The sequence below is a fragment of the Condylura cristata genome, unplaced genomic scaffold (genome assembly GCF_000260355.1).
Source record: "Condylura cristata isolate star-nosed mole 26May11 unplaced genomic scaffold, ConCri1.0 scaffold00011, whole genome shotgun sequence".
Taxonomy (NCBI): Eukaryota; Metazoa; Chordata; class Mammalia; order Eulipotyphla; family Talpidae; genus Condylura; species Condylura cristata.
The window spans coordinates 31,851,271-31,866,435 of NW_004567112.1; the positions used below are offsets into that span (position 1 = coordinate 31,851,271).

The following is a 15,165-nucleotide window of genomic DNA, read 5'->3' on the forward strand; positions in this document are numbered from 1 at the left end:
AGGAGGCGGGGGCTGGGCCAGGAGTCTGGCCACTTGGCTTGATCCTAGCAGAGTCCAGGCTGGGAGGTTTCAGGGTAATCAGGCCCCCTCCGGACCTTTGTTTCTATGACGTGGTTCACTGTGTCCATATTGGATCCACCTGACTATCTTTTAACTGAAGGTCTTTTCAGTTAAAGGGAAGAGTGGAAGTGGGGTGTATATGCCAGCAACATATGCGTACCCTGAGCTTGGCCTCCGGCATATCAAGGGTGATTAACTAAATAGACAGAAAGAGGAAAAGTGGAAAAGAATGCAATCTAGAAAATTCTCTTCTATTGTATTACTTCTGAGTCCTGGCGGAGGGAAGGTTAAAGGCGCTGACAGGCCAGGACAGCAAGAACAGCAAGGCCCAGAGCCATTGGCATTAGAGGCCAGAGGGGAGCAGAGGGAGGCCACAGGGAGTTGGGCTGCAAGGCTCTGTGAAAGAGGGGTCAGCTTTAGCAGTCTGAGGAGACAGAACGACAGCAGGCAGAGAACCCTGCTAGGAGAAGGAGGAGGAGCTGACATCCTGTGAGGGTGTGCAGAAGTTTTGGGAGCTTGGATCTAGCTGATGGAAAAGGGTCTAATCTCACACCAAGGAAATGAGTCATAGCTAAGTCTCATCTGGCCATGATCCATGATCAAAGAAGGTTCCATTCTGAGAGTTGGAATCCTGCCTCAGGGAGTTATTCATTCTGAGCCCTGAGCCCTCAGCTACACATACACATATATGTATATGTATATGTATAGTGTGACAGACACTTGCTGTCAATATGTCAGTCATATATATACATGTTATATAGATATTTATAATTGACAGACTATTGGGGACATAACTGGGTTCTGAGTACCTGGGGCAGGGAACTTGAGTATCATCAGAGTTTCTAAAGGTAATGAAAGAATGGGTGTCCTAAACCAGGTCCTGCCAGGAGGTGGACCTGGGGGTATCTCAGATCACCTGCTTTCATTCGAGTCCAGCTCTTGGATAAGCTGAAAGAGGGACAAGGGGAAAACAGTTTCCCTTGTCCTCAAGAAAAGGAGTAGAGGAAATGAAGAGCCAGAGCTCACGGCAGCCACGAGCCCACGTTGCCTGTGCCCCAGGCCACCAAGAGCAGAGTATCTGCCCCCTCCAGACCCTGTGGCCCTGTGCGGGGACTGCCGAAACCCCCTGAGCCATACCCACAGGGCTGCTGGGGCCCCAGGGAGATGGGACCTATCAGATCACTCTGGCATTTAGCACCCAGCCAACTCTAAAACATTTTACTTGTCTGCCCCCTATGGCTGGGGAGTAACTCAGGGTTGAGGGGTGTGCTGCTCCCCTCTGTGTGCACCCCTAGCACAGAGCCCAGTGCCCAGCACCAGAGAGGGTAGCAAATGTTGGCTGACCGAGGTGGGTTATTTTCCTGACTTTCTCCACTCTCAGATCAGGACCATGTTCCTGTCTTCCTCACTTCCTGTCTTCCTTCTGTGTGTGGTGACAGCGTCGGTAGCAGAAGTCTGTGAGAATGCCGAGAAGACCTGCTCTGTGGTTAACTGTGGCACCCCAGGCCGAGATGGGCGAGATGGGCCCAAGGGAGAAAAGGGAGAGCCAGGTATGGGACAGGCTGCTCTGACTTTGCCCCCAGCCGAGACTGTTCCATACGAGGGATGTAGCACAGAGACGCCGAGAGGTTCAGTTTGTTCTGGTAGAGGACGATTCCCTCAGTGTGATTTCTGGGTGAGTCATTCTCTCCAAAACACCGAAATTGCTCTGAGATTCCAGGAGCCCTCATCTCTACATGGAAATGGGTGGTGTGTGGCTGACTTCAGGCGCTGGGCCATAGGAGAGGCCATCTGCTGGGATACAGGAGATCTTTCTGCCTTGGGTTACCTCTGGCTCACCAGTGGTTTCCTGAGGTGAATATCAACCAAGAAATTGAGATTTTGGAGTGAGAATATACAATAATCCTTGGGTCAATGTTCTTTCACCTCCCCACAGGACAAGGACTCAGAGGCTTACAGGGCCCTCCAGGGAAATTGGGGCCTCCAGGAATGGTGGGGCCTCCAGGACCAAAGGGTGCCAAAGGAGATCCTGGAAGCAACAGAGGTGAGGAGTTCAGCCTAGCACAGTGTGGGGGTGTGGGCTAAGGGGCCCAGCACCCAGAGATGGGTGAGGTTCTCCTCTGCTGTCCCAGGAGATGCTCAGCTCTGCATCCTGCCCCAGCGCCACCTTCCCTCCATCACTGCTTGAGCCTGAGGCTTCCCAGTGGAGCCAGGTGCAGCACGTCCTTGCATAATGTCCAATAATACCAGTTTGTTGAATGCCATTTTGTTGTCATGTTAACAGGAGAAAATTGATTCCCAGCAGGGGCCACTCTGTGGCATTTGCATGTTCTCCCCATGGCTGTCTGGGTACCCCCTTGTCCTCCCACTTCTCAGAAATATGTGCTTTAGGTTCTTGTGAGAGAGAGAGAGAGAGCAGGGTATCCTGTCCAGAGATGAGTCCCACCCTGCACCCTGAGCTACCAGAATAGTTTCTGCTCCCAGAGACCTAAACTGGAATCCATGGCTTGGAAATGAATGAATAAATACAAGTTATGGTTTGATATTAAAAGTGCTTGGGGTCTTTCGAAATTTGGTGATATTTTGTGATCAGATATACTCCATATATTCCAAGGGCCAGAAACATTGGAATAGGAATGTAACTCTCATTCTGTCAGTCAATTTATGGTAAAATTGGTTTCATTTTATGTCGCTTCACGTAAAGTTGCAGTTTTCAAGACCCTATCAACTGCTTGAACTGAGGTCTCACTGTACAGCTTCGCAGACTCTGTCTGGCCATCCTTCCCTGCCCCTGCAGGAGATGGTCTCTGCTTCTTCTCCAGCCCCCAGGCTGTGGGGAAAGCGGAGCCTCTCGGGCTCATGTCTCCTGTCACAAGAGAGGCATGAAAGTGGTCAGCCTCATGGAACCCCTGACTAATGGGGCACATCATAGCAACCCAGTAGACAGTAAAATAAACTCAGTAACAACAAAGGAAAAACCATGACCTCTTATGTATGCATTGGCCCAGCAAAATATTGAAAAGTATGAAGGATTTTGCCTGGAATAAGAAATGAGAGAAAATGATGGAGGGAAATGCTTAAAATGAGAATAAAAATTATTATCTTTAATATTATTATTACCATCAGTTCTAGAGTTATAATTCACCAGAGTAAATATAGCTCAGAAGACAATTATATGGTATAACTTTCCTTTTGCTTCTTTGGTCTCGTTTTCTGGAATAAGCTGTTTTCTAGTGTGTACAACATAGAGCTGAATACTCAGCTCTCCTACTTGGGGTCTTCTCAATGAACACCCTTCTCCTTACTGCTTTGTAGCTGCTGAGGCTAAGCTAGAGAACTTAGAGGAAGAGATAAGGATCCTGAAAACACAACTGGACCACTTAAGAAAATGTAAGTTTTTTGCAGCCCCAATGTGTTCTCTGTGCTCAGCTTTCTCTTACGAGTGCTCTGGATTTGAGGGAGGGTGGATGAGAACAATTATGAACATGTAAGATACCAGGCTGGCATTTTCTCATGATATGGCTTCATCTGACAACTCTCACCAACCCTATTTGTGCATATCATACTCATTTTATTTACAGTTGAGGAAAAAATAAGTCCAGGAAGTATAGACAATTGAGTCAAGCCTCACCGTGAGGGAAGATGGCATGGAGCTCTGCTGTCTCCAGAATCTCACTCCTTTCTCAGCGACCACTGCTCATCTGGGGTCATTCCAACCCTTTGTCCTCCAGAGGCCCAAGCCTGGCAGTGAGGCTGAGCAGTTTCCCTAGTTTCCCTGCATCTTTCTGTACTGGGATGGTTCTTTTTTTTTTTTTTTTTAAGATTTTAGATTTTTAATGCATACAGAACTGGGGTATAGGCCAGAGGTGCAGGGGTGGCGAGAGGACTCACCAGAGACAGAGTGGCAGAACAGACAGACTGACAAATACACTGCTGAGGGGAACAGCAGGCGGGTCAGGAGAGGTCTGCTGAGCCATGTAGATCATCTCAGGGCAGGGATCGAACTCACACTGAAGCGGCCATGGCTTGGCTTAGTTTCACAGTACAGCGCTCCAATCCCCTGCACCACCAGAGAGGGCCTAGGATGGTCTCTACAGATGGTTGTTCAAAGGTGTGCTACCCCAGGAGAGTCCAGACTTCCTGGAGGGGACTTGCTTTTCATCTACGGCGCGTCTTCTCTAGGCTCTCACCTGCAGTCATTGAGCTTGGGGCGATATCTTAGTCCTAAACTCCTCACAGGTCTTTCTCACCTCCTGTCTGGGGCTGGGTTCCAAGTCAAGTCAACCTCACACATCATTTTGTGATTCCAGTGCAAATCTTCTCCCTGGGCAAACAATCTGGAAAGAAGCTCTTTGTGACCAATGGGGAGAAGATGCCTTTTTCCAAAGTAAAGGCTCTGTGTGCCGGGTTCCAGGCCTCTGTGGCCATGCCTAGGAATGCTCAGGAGAACCAAGCCATCCAGAAGGTTGCCACAGACAGTGCCTTCCTGGGCATCACGGATGAGGAGACAGAAGGACAGTTCATGTATGTGACAGGAGGGAGGCTAGCCTACAGCAACTGGAAGAAGGATGAGCCTAATAACCACGGCTCAGGGGAGGACTGCGTGATCCTCCTCAAGGACGGGTTGTGGAATGACATCTCCTGCTCCTCATCCTTCCAAGCCATCTGTGAATTACCGGCCTGAAGAGATAGCTCCCTCAGCCTCCTTCCTGGCTCCCTGCTGCCCTGAAAGAGAATTCCATGCCACCTTTCGCACATCCAGTGTGGACTCTTTGCTTTCATGGGGAGGACAACCAAGGGAATGTGTTTGATATGGGATGAGGAAATGAGACCAACAGAGGGCACAAGGGTCTTGGGTGCAGTCCATGATAAAGGGCACCCTCTGTCCTGCTCAAGACACGGGTCAGAAGCACCCATGGAAGGTTTCCCACCTGCCTTTTCCTTTTACAGCGAGGACACTGCAGCCCAGCAGAGGGGCCAGTGGAGGGTCACAGCTGTGCCTGGATAGGTTGCCACACTCAGCCAGTGCCTTTTTCCTCTTGGTGCCACTTGATGCCAACCTTTCCCGCTTGACTCCCTCCCCATGCCTGGTTCACCACATCTATAGCATGCGTGTTGTTAACAGCTGTTCTTGAGCCACAGCAGAAAACCTGTGGCTACCACACTAACATGTAGCCATGTCCTTCCTTCTGTGACACCCTCATCCCATCCCAGCCCAACAGGTCCATTATTATTATTAGACGTAAGAAGAGCCCTCCCCTCAAGTGAGTTTCACATCCTACATGCATCATCATCCAGTTTGCAAATAACACAGCTGATTCTGTGTGGGCCCACAGTTCTGCTCAGGACCTTGGGTGTCTCTCAGCAATCCCAGGGTGGGTAGAGCTGATACTATGTGCAGCCCATGCAGTCATAAGGAAGAGCAAATTCTAGCTTCAGTGAATGCCACTTGCAAAATGAGATTGGCAACTATTTCATGAATTAGCCGAGGGCCACTTTAGCTTAGTGAAATGTTTTTGTTAAAATTAGCTTTCCATTTTATTGGTTTTTTTTTTTTTTTGGGCGGGAGGGGGGAATCTCAACTACCAGAGAGAGCACCTCATTCTTGTGAAGTGCTTGGTGAGTACTTCTTGAATGGGTACACCAGGGAATTACCATGTGGCTTAGTGGGTTGGATACTGAAACATGAATACAGGGTAAAGTTCTTTCCCTTGCCCCAGGAGAGGTGAATGTCTCCTGCTTCACACCATTCATAATAAGTACCCTTAGCTGCAATACACCCTTGTCCGGGCACACAGGCTCTTTCCAGGGTATGATAATTGCCCCCTCTGTCAGGGAAATGATAAAAATCTGTAAGAAAATTCTTCCATTCCCCTTTCAGGCTTCCTCTTCTAGTTCCTTCTCTGGTGCTCCCTACACTTTGCATTCTTCATCATGACACACACACATTCCTGTTCTGAGAGTTTGATTTTTATCTGCCCAGGTTGTCAAACTTGCCCCCCACTCATTAAGAAACCTCCATTCAGATCCTTGCTGGTTTTCTCCCGGCCCACCTCGCAGGATGTGGTCTTCTCCCAGGGCTCTTAGGTGGGAAGAGCTTGTTCTTTCCCTGATCTAACACTCAAAAAGCTTTTCAGAGCTCCTCACTCTAATGCATCTCTTTGCCACCAATCTTCCTGGAGTTGAGAAGACCGCCTCCCTATCGTTACTTCCCATTCTTATCAGTAAGCAGAGAGACCTCAATCACGTTAGCTTAGGAGGTGAGTGCATCTCATGGGACTCGGCAGAGAGATCTCTGGCCTTTGCAGGGCCTAGAACAAGAGGGGAATGGTGAGTTCAAGGGGACTCTCCTCTCCCATCCTCTGCCCTTGGCAGGAGACAAGTGGTTTCTTCTCTAAGGGAGGGATGGTGATTGAAACCTCTTACCCAGGGACCTCATGAAGTCAGAACTTTGAACCTGCTCCCTCTGTACTTCAGGACTGGGGGTGACTCCCCCCAACCTCTTGAGTCCCACTGCTTGTTCTGACGGGACAAGAATCTCTGCTATATCTTTTGCCACGCTGGTTTGGGACCAGGAAGCTGGTAACCAAAACTGAGCTGAGAGCTTCCTTTGCAGCCGCTTGCAAAGTTTAAGAACTTGAAGGTTGTACCTCAGAGTATTCCTGCCCAGAAGGCTGGCGTTTGGGCTCTGTGGAGCCTGAGCCCTAATTCTGGGATCACACTCTGGTGGAAGAAGGCCTGGGTCTCTGTGTGCCGTGGGTGGGCCGAAGGAGCAGCATCTGGGTCTGGGGGAGGATCGGGCTTTAGAATCTGGGGCTTGGTTGACTTTGTTGAGGTCAGCTCTCCAGTGAAGGCGCCAGTTGTCACTGATTAGCTCCCTGGTCTCTAATGATCTATAAATTGATCTGTAAATTTTTCTTCTTTCTTAAGTCAGATGAAGCAACGATTACACGCAGGTTCAGACCTACAGAGACCCACTTCAGGAGCAAAGCTGCAGAATCTGAAAATTGTTTTCAGTTCTGCTACCTGTCAATTTTGCACAAACTATAATATTTGTGGCCTGAAACCCTTTAACCTATTTCACAAGCCCATAGGTAGTGAGGGTGCTAAACTCAGAATAGCAAATACACCCTGCTCTGGAGGTGGGGGTTGTGAGATTAAATCACAGCTGTAAGTCCTGGTCTTCTGCGGAAATACAGATGCAGCAAAGGGATTGCAATTTGCTTCCTGGGCCAGCACCACAGCAACTACCAGAGTTTGCAACATTCAAGACTCAGGCTGTTAGTCTGTGTCTGAATCCTAGAATTGTAGGCCTTTTTCCTGCAGGATAGTCTTCCTTTGGATTCCCATAGCTCTGCTATTCTCGCTTTTATCCATGCCCAAGTCAGAGGAGAGATTTGAGGTACCAACTGAAGGTGCAGCATTCACATTCTTCAAAGTGCTTCTTACCCAGGACCGACCTTCTCTGGGACAGTCAGAAATCGACCAGCACCCAGGTCACAGTGAGACCCTGAACTTGCCCCCTTGATGTATGCATCATGGCCCTGAGACTCTGACCTGGGAGGTTGTTGCAATTTATTGTGTAACTCATCTGTGTTTTGGAACCTGCCAGGAAACAGGGATTTTTCCCCCCTTGCTAACCAGAAATGATAAACATCATCACGGGGCCGGAGTTGGAGATGCCGGAAAGTACACTCCAAGTGATTTTGTTCTAGTGACCCGGAGTGACTGAGGAAGTGCTCAGCCCTCCAGTGCTCGGTGCTAAGAGGAGCCCTGGTAACCCAGGTGAGAGGAGACAGTGTCTCTCTCCCACCACCAGTGTCCAGGCAAACATAGGGTCATGCGCAAAAATAGCCTTTTGTTAGCTGGACAGATGCCTGGGATAAGGTTCGTCACTGCCAACCCCAGGCCCATCCTGCCCTGTCTTGGCAAGCAGATCGCTGGGCCACTCCTGCAGCTCTTCAGATTAGGAGTCAGCAAAGTTGCCTGGAGTGCTTACAAAACTATAGGACTTTGGCTTCACTCTGGACTCCCTGAGTGAAAATCTCAGAAATCTGTTATCTTTTTGAGGCCCCAAGGTGATCAGAATATTTATTTTGGAAGACCATGGCCCCAAGAAAGAATGTCGCTGTCACTGCTTTCTACCTGCCTCGTCCCTTCGCTGAGGCCAGAGAGGAGACCAGGGCTTGTCCTTAATGTGTGAATGGGAGGAGCTGTTTAACTTGATAGTGTTGTACAAATAATCTCCTTCAATTTATCAATGCCCTCAGGAGAAAAATCATATGCTGATCTAAGTACTACCCTATACATTTCAGGGTCTCACTGCCTCCTATGACCCCAGAAGGTGGGGGGCGGGGGCGGGGTGTGGATGGTTCTAGGGAGCTCTAAGGCCTGGATCGGAGGCCTTGGATAGGTGAGATTCTGAGTAGGGAACTGTGGACATGGGTTTGGGGGTATTTGTATGATTTCTCATGTGTATGTGTGACAGTGTGTATGGAAGTCAACAGACCTAATGCTTGAAATCCTCGGCCTTCTGCTTTTAGGGGACTCAGCTTCTGCTTTTAGGGGACTCGGCTTCTGCTGTCCCAGCCTATGTCCAGGCCTTACTCTGCATACCCTTTCCTGAGAAGCATTGCCTCCAGGTGATTCCAGGGTTCTAGCTAAGAAGTGTAGGTCCTTGGTCATGGACCAAAGGTCCACAGTAGCCCTGATCTGTGTACCAGGATTCCCTAGGGTCCCACAGAGATGGTCTGGGTGCTAATATAATCTTCCTGGTCTTGGATCATATGTCACCAATTCCTTTCCCTACGAGTCCTTAAATGACTGCTGAATCTAAGGCTGCCTCTGTCACCATCACAGCATCCGATTTCACATTCTTTCTTTCTTAAAAAATATATATACATATATATTTATTTATGCATACAGAACTGGGGTACAAGCCAGAAATGCAGAGGGTGAGAGGATTCACCAGAGACAGAGTGGGGAGCAGAACAGGCAGATCTACACACTGTTGAGGAGAGCAGCGGGCAGGTCCGTAGAGGTCTGCTAGAGGTCTGCCATGTCATGTCATCACCTCCGGGGCCAGAATTGAACTCGCACTGAAGTGGCTGCAGCTAGCTTGCAGTGCTGCATCCTAACTCATTGCGCCACAAGGGAGGGCCTGATTTCATTTTCTAATGAGTAATTATAGTCATCTGAAACCAACTGGCCCATGTATTGTTTGAATTAGGTCACTGAGCAAAGACAGTAAGAGGACTCTGGAGCCCAACTGGCTGGATGCAAGCTCTCGCTCCACCACTTTGCAGCTGTGTAACTCTGGGCAAGTCACACACACTCTCTGTGCTTAAGCTCCCCTCTTGGCAAAACTGGAGTGATAACACCAGTCTCCTTACTGTTTTGTCCCAACTTCTGTGACCGCCGCAAGAAAGGAAGGCTGGAGGCAGAAAGGCTGAGCAAGTAGTTTATTGCTCTGGACAGCAGCTGAGACGGAGCCCCTAGGCTGGGGTCCGCAGCTACTGCCCCCTCAATAAGGGGGAAGGGTCTCTTATATAGATTCTAAGCTCAGATTCCAAAGGGGTGACTCATCGCTGTGTCCCTTGATGTAAGGCCCAGTTCGTTATCACCTCCAGCTAGTCCCATCCTGGATGCAAGGTCAGTTTATTACCACTTTATCAAGCTTGGATGCAGGCTCAATTCTTTACCGCCCTAATTCAGTCCTTGTCAGCAAATCTTTGGTCTCTCCCAACACTTACAGAGCTGTTGTGAGAGATAAGTGAACTGATACAGGTGAGGCACTCAGGATAACATGGGTCTACAGAGAATGCCCTGTAACCCTGTGTCTTTGCTGCTGATGTGATGAGTGCAAGACTATCCTTTGCCTCTGCCATCCGAGAGGAAAGGGCTGGGAATTCACACACACACTCAATAATTGTTGAGTGAATAAACTAATCGACAAATGAATGGCTGAATCTTACTTCTCTCCAAAAATATGTACTCTTCTGCCTTCTCTGGGACTTGACTCAGCTGGATCAAAGAGAAAAACAGCCAAGCCAACTTTGGAATAATGCTCCGGGCACAGTCTCCTTGAGTAACTGTGTAGAGCCTTGTGCCGCAGGCGTTGTGACCTCGTGCTGCCCTCTGCTGGTCATCACTAAGATAGGCCTGCAAAACTCAGTCAGTGGTAGAGCCCCCAGAGTTCTAATCTGCCACCCAGAAGCTCCTGTTTTCCTCCTCTCCGCCTCTCCCCTGGTTGCTGTACCCACTTGGGGTGCCTTTTCTAATGGCCCCTGCAGAGCCAGATCCCACGGGATGAGCACAGGACTTTGGCACGCTGGGTCCCTGACTGCCCTCGCTGTCAGCCAGGGGTGCATGGGGGGTCTGCTCCTTGTCATGTGCCTCTCTCATTTTCAAAGCTAGACTGTGACCTCCTCAGGGGGGTACCCCAGTGCCACCCCCACTCTCCTCGCCTGCCATCCTCAGACCTCTGTGGCAGGGCAAGCTCAAGTTCCCCTGGAGAACAGGACTGTTCTGCTGCTCTTGTCCAGGCAGGGGCTGGATATGTGGGCTTCTCCCTCAACTCCCTCAGTGGTTTTCTGGGTATCTCTCTGAAATCCAGTTAGAATCAATTGCAGCCTCCCTCCCCCCCAGACTCATCACTTCCCCTCCTGGTCCTATTCCCCTCCCACCCCCCATCACCAGCAGATGGAAAATCAGGACTTTTTCTGCATCAGGTGCTTCTAGAGAACATTGTTAAGTGTTTACTTGTGGTTTTTGTGATCACCCTACTTCCTCTCAAAAGCACAGCGCTTAGGCTGAGGACCTGTCACGAAGGGCACTCGAGGGACTGACTTCCCGGGGCCGGGGCACCACATTGCCCAGCACACCGAGGGTGGCAGGGACTTTCTGCAGGTGTCAAACGGAGAAGACTTGTCCCCCGTGCTGTGCTGTCTGTGGCTCTGCCCCTTGGTTTCCTGAAAGTCCAGCCGATAGAAGCCGCCCTGGGATTCTTGCAGCGCTCTCTGTGCTGGGCTCACGGACCAAACTCAGGGCATCCCTGGGAGAGTCCCCTCAGGCCCCGCGTGTGCTTGGTCTAAGCTGCCCTCTGACCTCAGTCCCAGCCTGGCTCTCACCACTTCCATCTGAATGAATCAGTGTGCAGGAAGGCTGGCAGCGAGGCCGCAGGGCTATTTCCTCAGATCAAAGCTGCTGGAAACATCTTGAAAACACTTTATGCAGCTCTCCACTTGAAAACACTTTATGCAGCTCTCCAAATAGACTAATGAGTAGGAATGTAAACCAATGTTACATCAATATGAAAACATTTTTTAAAATAATCATCATTAAAAAAACACTTTCGGCCCTCCCTGGTGCAACAGGTTAAAGCGCAGCCCTAAGAAGCTAAAGCCACTTCCGCATGAGTTCGATTCCCGCCTGCCCCGGAGGTGACCACATGGCGCAGCAGACCTCTCCTGACTGCCCGCTGCTCCCCTCAGCAGTGTACCTCAACGATCTGCCTGTTCTGCTCCCTACTCTGTCTCTGGTGAATCCTCTCACTGCCCCTGTACCTCTGGCCTGTATCCCAGTTCTGTATGCATAAGTAAATAAATCTTAAAAATCTTGAATAAATCTTATTCAACTTTCCTCCTTTCACTTATTCATTCCATTATGAATGAATAATCCATCATTCTATCTATAAATAACTATGAAAAGAACCAGTTTGCTCAGGGCCCTTACAAATCCCATCATGGCTCAAAACTATTCCAGTCAATCTGGAGAGACAATACTGCTCAGTAAATGAAAGTCAAATATGTTAATATTTTTAAAGTACCTAGTAGTGATGAGCCAGTATGCTGCAGAATGAACCTCAAAGCCAAAGTGGAGCCAGGTGATCTCCAAGGACAGTTGTCTTTTATGTATTTGCCCAGGTTCCCCAAAAGTGAATTGCACAACAACTTCAAATATACCCACATTTCAGAATGCAATATAAATATACCCACATTTCAGAATGCAGAAGCAAAAAGCAGGCCTCTCAGATGTATCTCAGCACCCAGCAGGTGCTCAGAAGCCACAGATCACAGGACAGGGCCTGCTTCCCTCGGCCTCTCACACATAGTGGTGAGAAATAGCAAAATCCACCCAGGACAACTAGACTGGATGCTGATTAGGTGTTTCTTGTCTCTGAGCAGCTTAATGGTCATACATGGAGATGGCTCTCCTTGAATCTTCTACTTAGCAGGTTTTAACATCCATCCCCGCGTCCTGAACCCACTGGCTGAACGCCTGTAGGCCTTCTGCTAGACACAGCTCTCTGGCTCCCAGTTAGTATTAGGTGCAGATCTATAGCTTCTGTGAGGGTGGGACCATATCCAGGTCCTGGATAGATTTTTGACATCTAAACTAATATTCTATCCTCCCAACAGACACCTGGTTTCTTTCATGTATTTGCCCAGGTTCCCCAAAAGTGAATTGCACAGCAACTTCAAATACACCCACATTTCAGATTCACCGCAGAAGCAAAAAGCAGGCCTCTCAGATTAGATTTTTGACATCTAAACTAATATCTTATCCTCCCAACAGACACCTGGTTTCTTTGCTCTGGTATATAAAACATAGGTGACTGGGAAGGTCAGCAGACCGCAAAGCTCGATACAGTGACAGCCGGAAGGTGAGCGTGGTTGAGATGCTCTGACCATCAGCAACTCAGTGCCTCGTGTCTTAGAACAAGGGGACCTAAGAACAGTGACAGGTGTTAGCGGCTCCCTACTGGCTGGGCACAAGGTTGTGGGCTGGTATGGCAACAGGAGGGTTGAGAACTAGGAGGAGGCATGAGAAAATACTATCAAACTGAATAGGGGTATCCCTATGAAACTGCTGTGCACCCCTTTCCAGACACAGAGGATACGAGGCTGTTCCCCATGTTGTCAGTGGGCACTTACAGGCCACAACATCTCCTGAGAACGTAGGAGTTGCTCCTGGCTCTACTTGGCTGCTAACTGTTTATGATTGGGGCGATACTGATTAAGATCCGTGTTGATCTTTGCCGGTGAATATTACAGTACAGGAGAGGCCAGTGTGGTCAAGGAGCTAGGATGCAAATTTTCTGAGATACTCATACCCGTTCTCTACTCTCATCAGGCCGTCTGCAGAGCCCACCCTCCTTACTTGTTCTCATGCTGGAGAGCACACCCGCCCCCATAGTCCCTCTGCAGGTGGGTCTGAAGCTGCCCCCTAGGGTGTGGGGTATCAGCTGCCCTGGCCTTCCAAACCGGGGGTGGGTTTTCTTTTCTCCCAACTTAGTCACAAGAGTGGCATCTTCTTTAGCTCTTGTCAAGAAATAGGCTCGGTTTGAGCACCGGGAAGGGTAGTGATCACTTTTAGAGGGTCTGGCAGACCACCTTGACCTCACCTGGATCCCAGCAGCCAGATCACCCCGTGTGGTCCCACCTCTGGTTCTAGCTGATTGGGCCAGAGCTGGGCATACGAGACAGAGTGGTTGATTCTCACAGGAATTTTGAATCGATTGATGGAGGAAGAGTTTCTGATCTTTGTGTGGCAATCTCTGTGACTCATCGTCCCCTGAGGCTGGACAGCTGAGGGAGTGGGAAGTTGGTGTGGAAAGCAGGGAAGGCGGGGTGGAGGCACAGGTATGAGGGTGAGGAAGGGGCCAGAAAGAAGGTGCAGACTTGCTGCTGCCTCCAGTCCGGCCCCATCTTCTTGAGTCAGTTCAGAGCTCTCCATTATTCGGGGGGGGGGGGATGTTTCTCATTGGTTTAAATTAATCTGGTTATTTTTCTCTGACTTGCCATGGAAAAGGTCTTTCTAAAGCCCCTCGACAAGTGTGTCCAAGAGTGGCCTCTGCTCTGAAGAGCTGTTTGCTCATTATTGTGTAATGAATATTTCCAAAGCTGCCAGGAATTGAGCACTTTTTCAGTATTGCCTTTGCCTTCAGGCACGCTGTCCCGTACGCGTAGGATGTGGCTGCCTCAGTGTTGGGAAGAGGGTGGGGGCTCTGAGGTCTGTTGAAGAGCCAGAAAGGGCAGGAGTCCAGGACCCTGGGAGCCCAGGCAGAGTGCCTGGTTTCTTGTGAGCCTGTGCCATCCGGGTGTCATCCTGATCACACAAGCCATAGCTGGGTGTCCTGAAAACCTCCTAACCCTACAGAAGACTTGGCTTAAAATGTTACAGGTTGCAAGTATAAGCTTTGGGGTCAGATGACCTTTGTCAGGACCCAGTTTGAGCAGTGATACCTCCTGTGATCTCACACAGTTCCCTCCCCCTTCCCATGTTTTCCATGACTGTAAAACAAAGAGGGCTTAACTAGATGATCACTAGAGGTGGAAAAGAATGTTCCTGACAGAAAAGAGGGTTGGAGGGAATCTGAGTGTGGCTGCACACTCTGAGATTTCAGGTGGAGCAGGAAGGGTGTGACTGCTGCTCTTTCCATTGAGCCAAGAGGCAGCCATGGGACAGACCCAGCAGGCAGCAATGCTGGGATGAGGCAGCCACTGCGGGGGGGGGTCACTGGAGGCAGCATTCTCCCAGCCCCCCAGTCTATGCTGTGTTATGAGGCAAGAGGCAGCCACTGATAGCCCCCAGCCCAGGGAGCAGGGGCTGTGTGCATTCACCAATGGAGTCTGGGGTGCAGGAGTCATCTGCCTGGAGAAGGAATTTGGAGCCAAAGGACAGAATGAGCTCACCCCTGCAGTGAGTGTAAGGAGAGGGGAGACCCAAGATGAGGTACACGTCTCTGTGGTCAGGTAGGGTTGAGCCTCCACCATTAAGTAGCAAGAAGAGGAGGGTCTAACAAAGAGAGAGAAGGAGGAGTCATAGGGATAAGTTAAGAGCTGGTGTCCTGAGAGCGAGATGAGGACCAGCAAAGCAGAGAATTTGAGGAGGAGTGGAAGGAAGGAGCAGGAGCGGGAGGAGGCAGGCAGAAGAGGACTCACTTAATGTCCCCTGTGCGTCAGGGGGAGCAGGCTGGCCGCTCCTCTGGCAGGGCTTCCAGCATGCAGCCAGCTTGGTTTTGCGCTTGAGACTGGCATCTGTGGGAGCCGACCCCCTGACGGGTCACACAGCTCTGTGGGAAGCCCAGCCCCTGAGCACAGG

At 49.9% G+C, this 15,165-nt stretch overlaps 1 protein-coding gene across 1 annotated transcript; it reads left to right on the forward strand.

The window, feature by feature from the left end:
• Positions 1–1,450: 1,450 nt before the first annotated feature.
• LOC101629294 (mannose-binding protein A-like) lies at positions 1,451–4,756 on the forward strand. The gene is made up of 4 exons (XM_004680701.2): positions 1,451–1,610; positions 1,997–2,104; positions 3,376–3,450; positions 4,371–4,756. The coding sequence occupies exons 1-4, from the start codon at positions 1,451–1,453 to the stop codon at positions 4,742–4,744; spliced, it is 717 nt and encodes a 238-aa protein (XP_004680758.1). The 3' UTR covers positions 4,745–4,756.
• Positions 4,757–15,165: the final 10,409 nt, after the last annotated feature.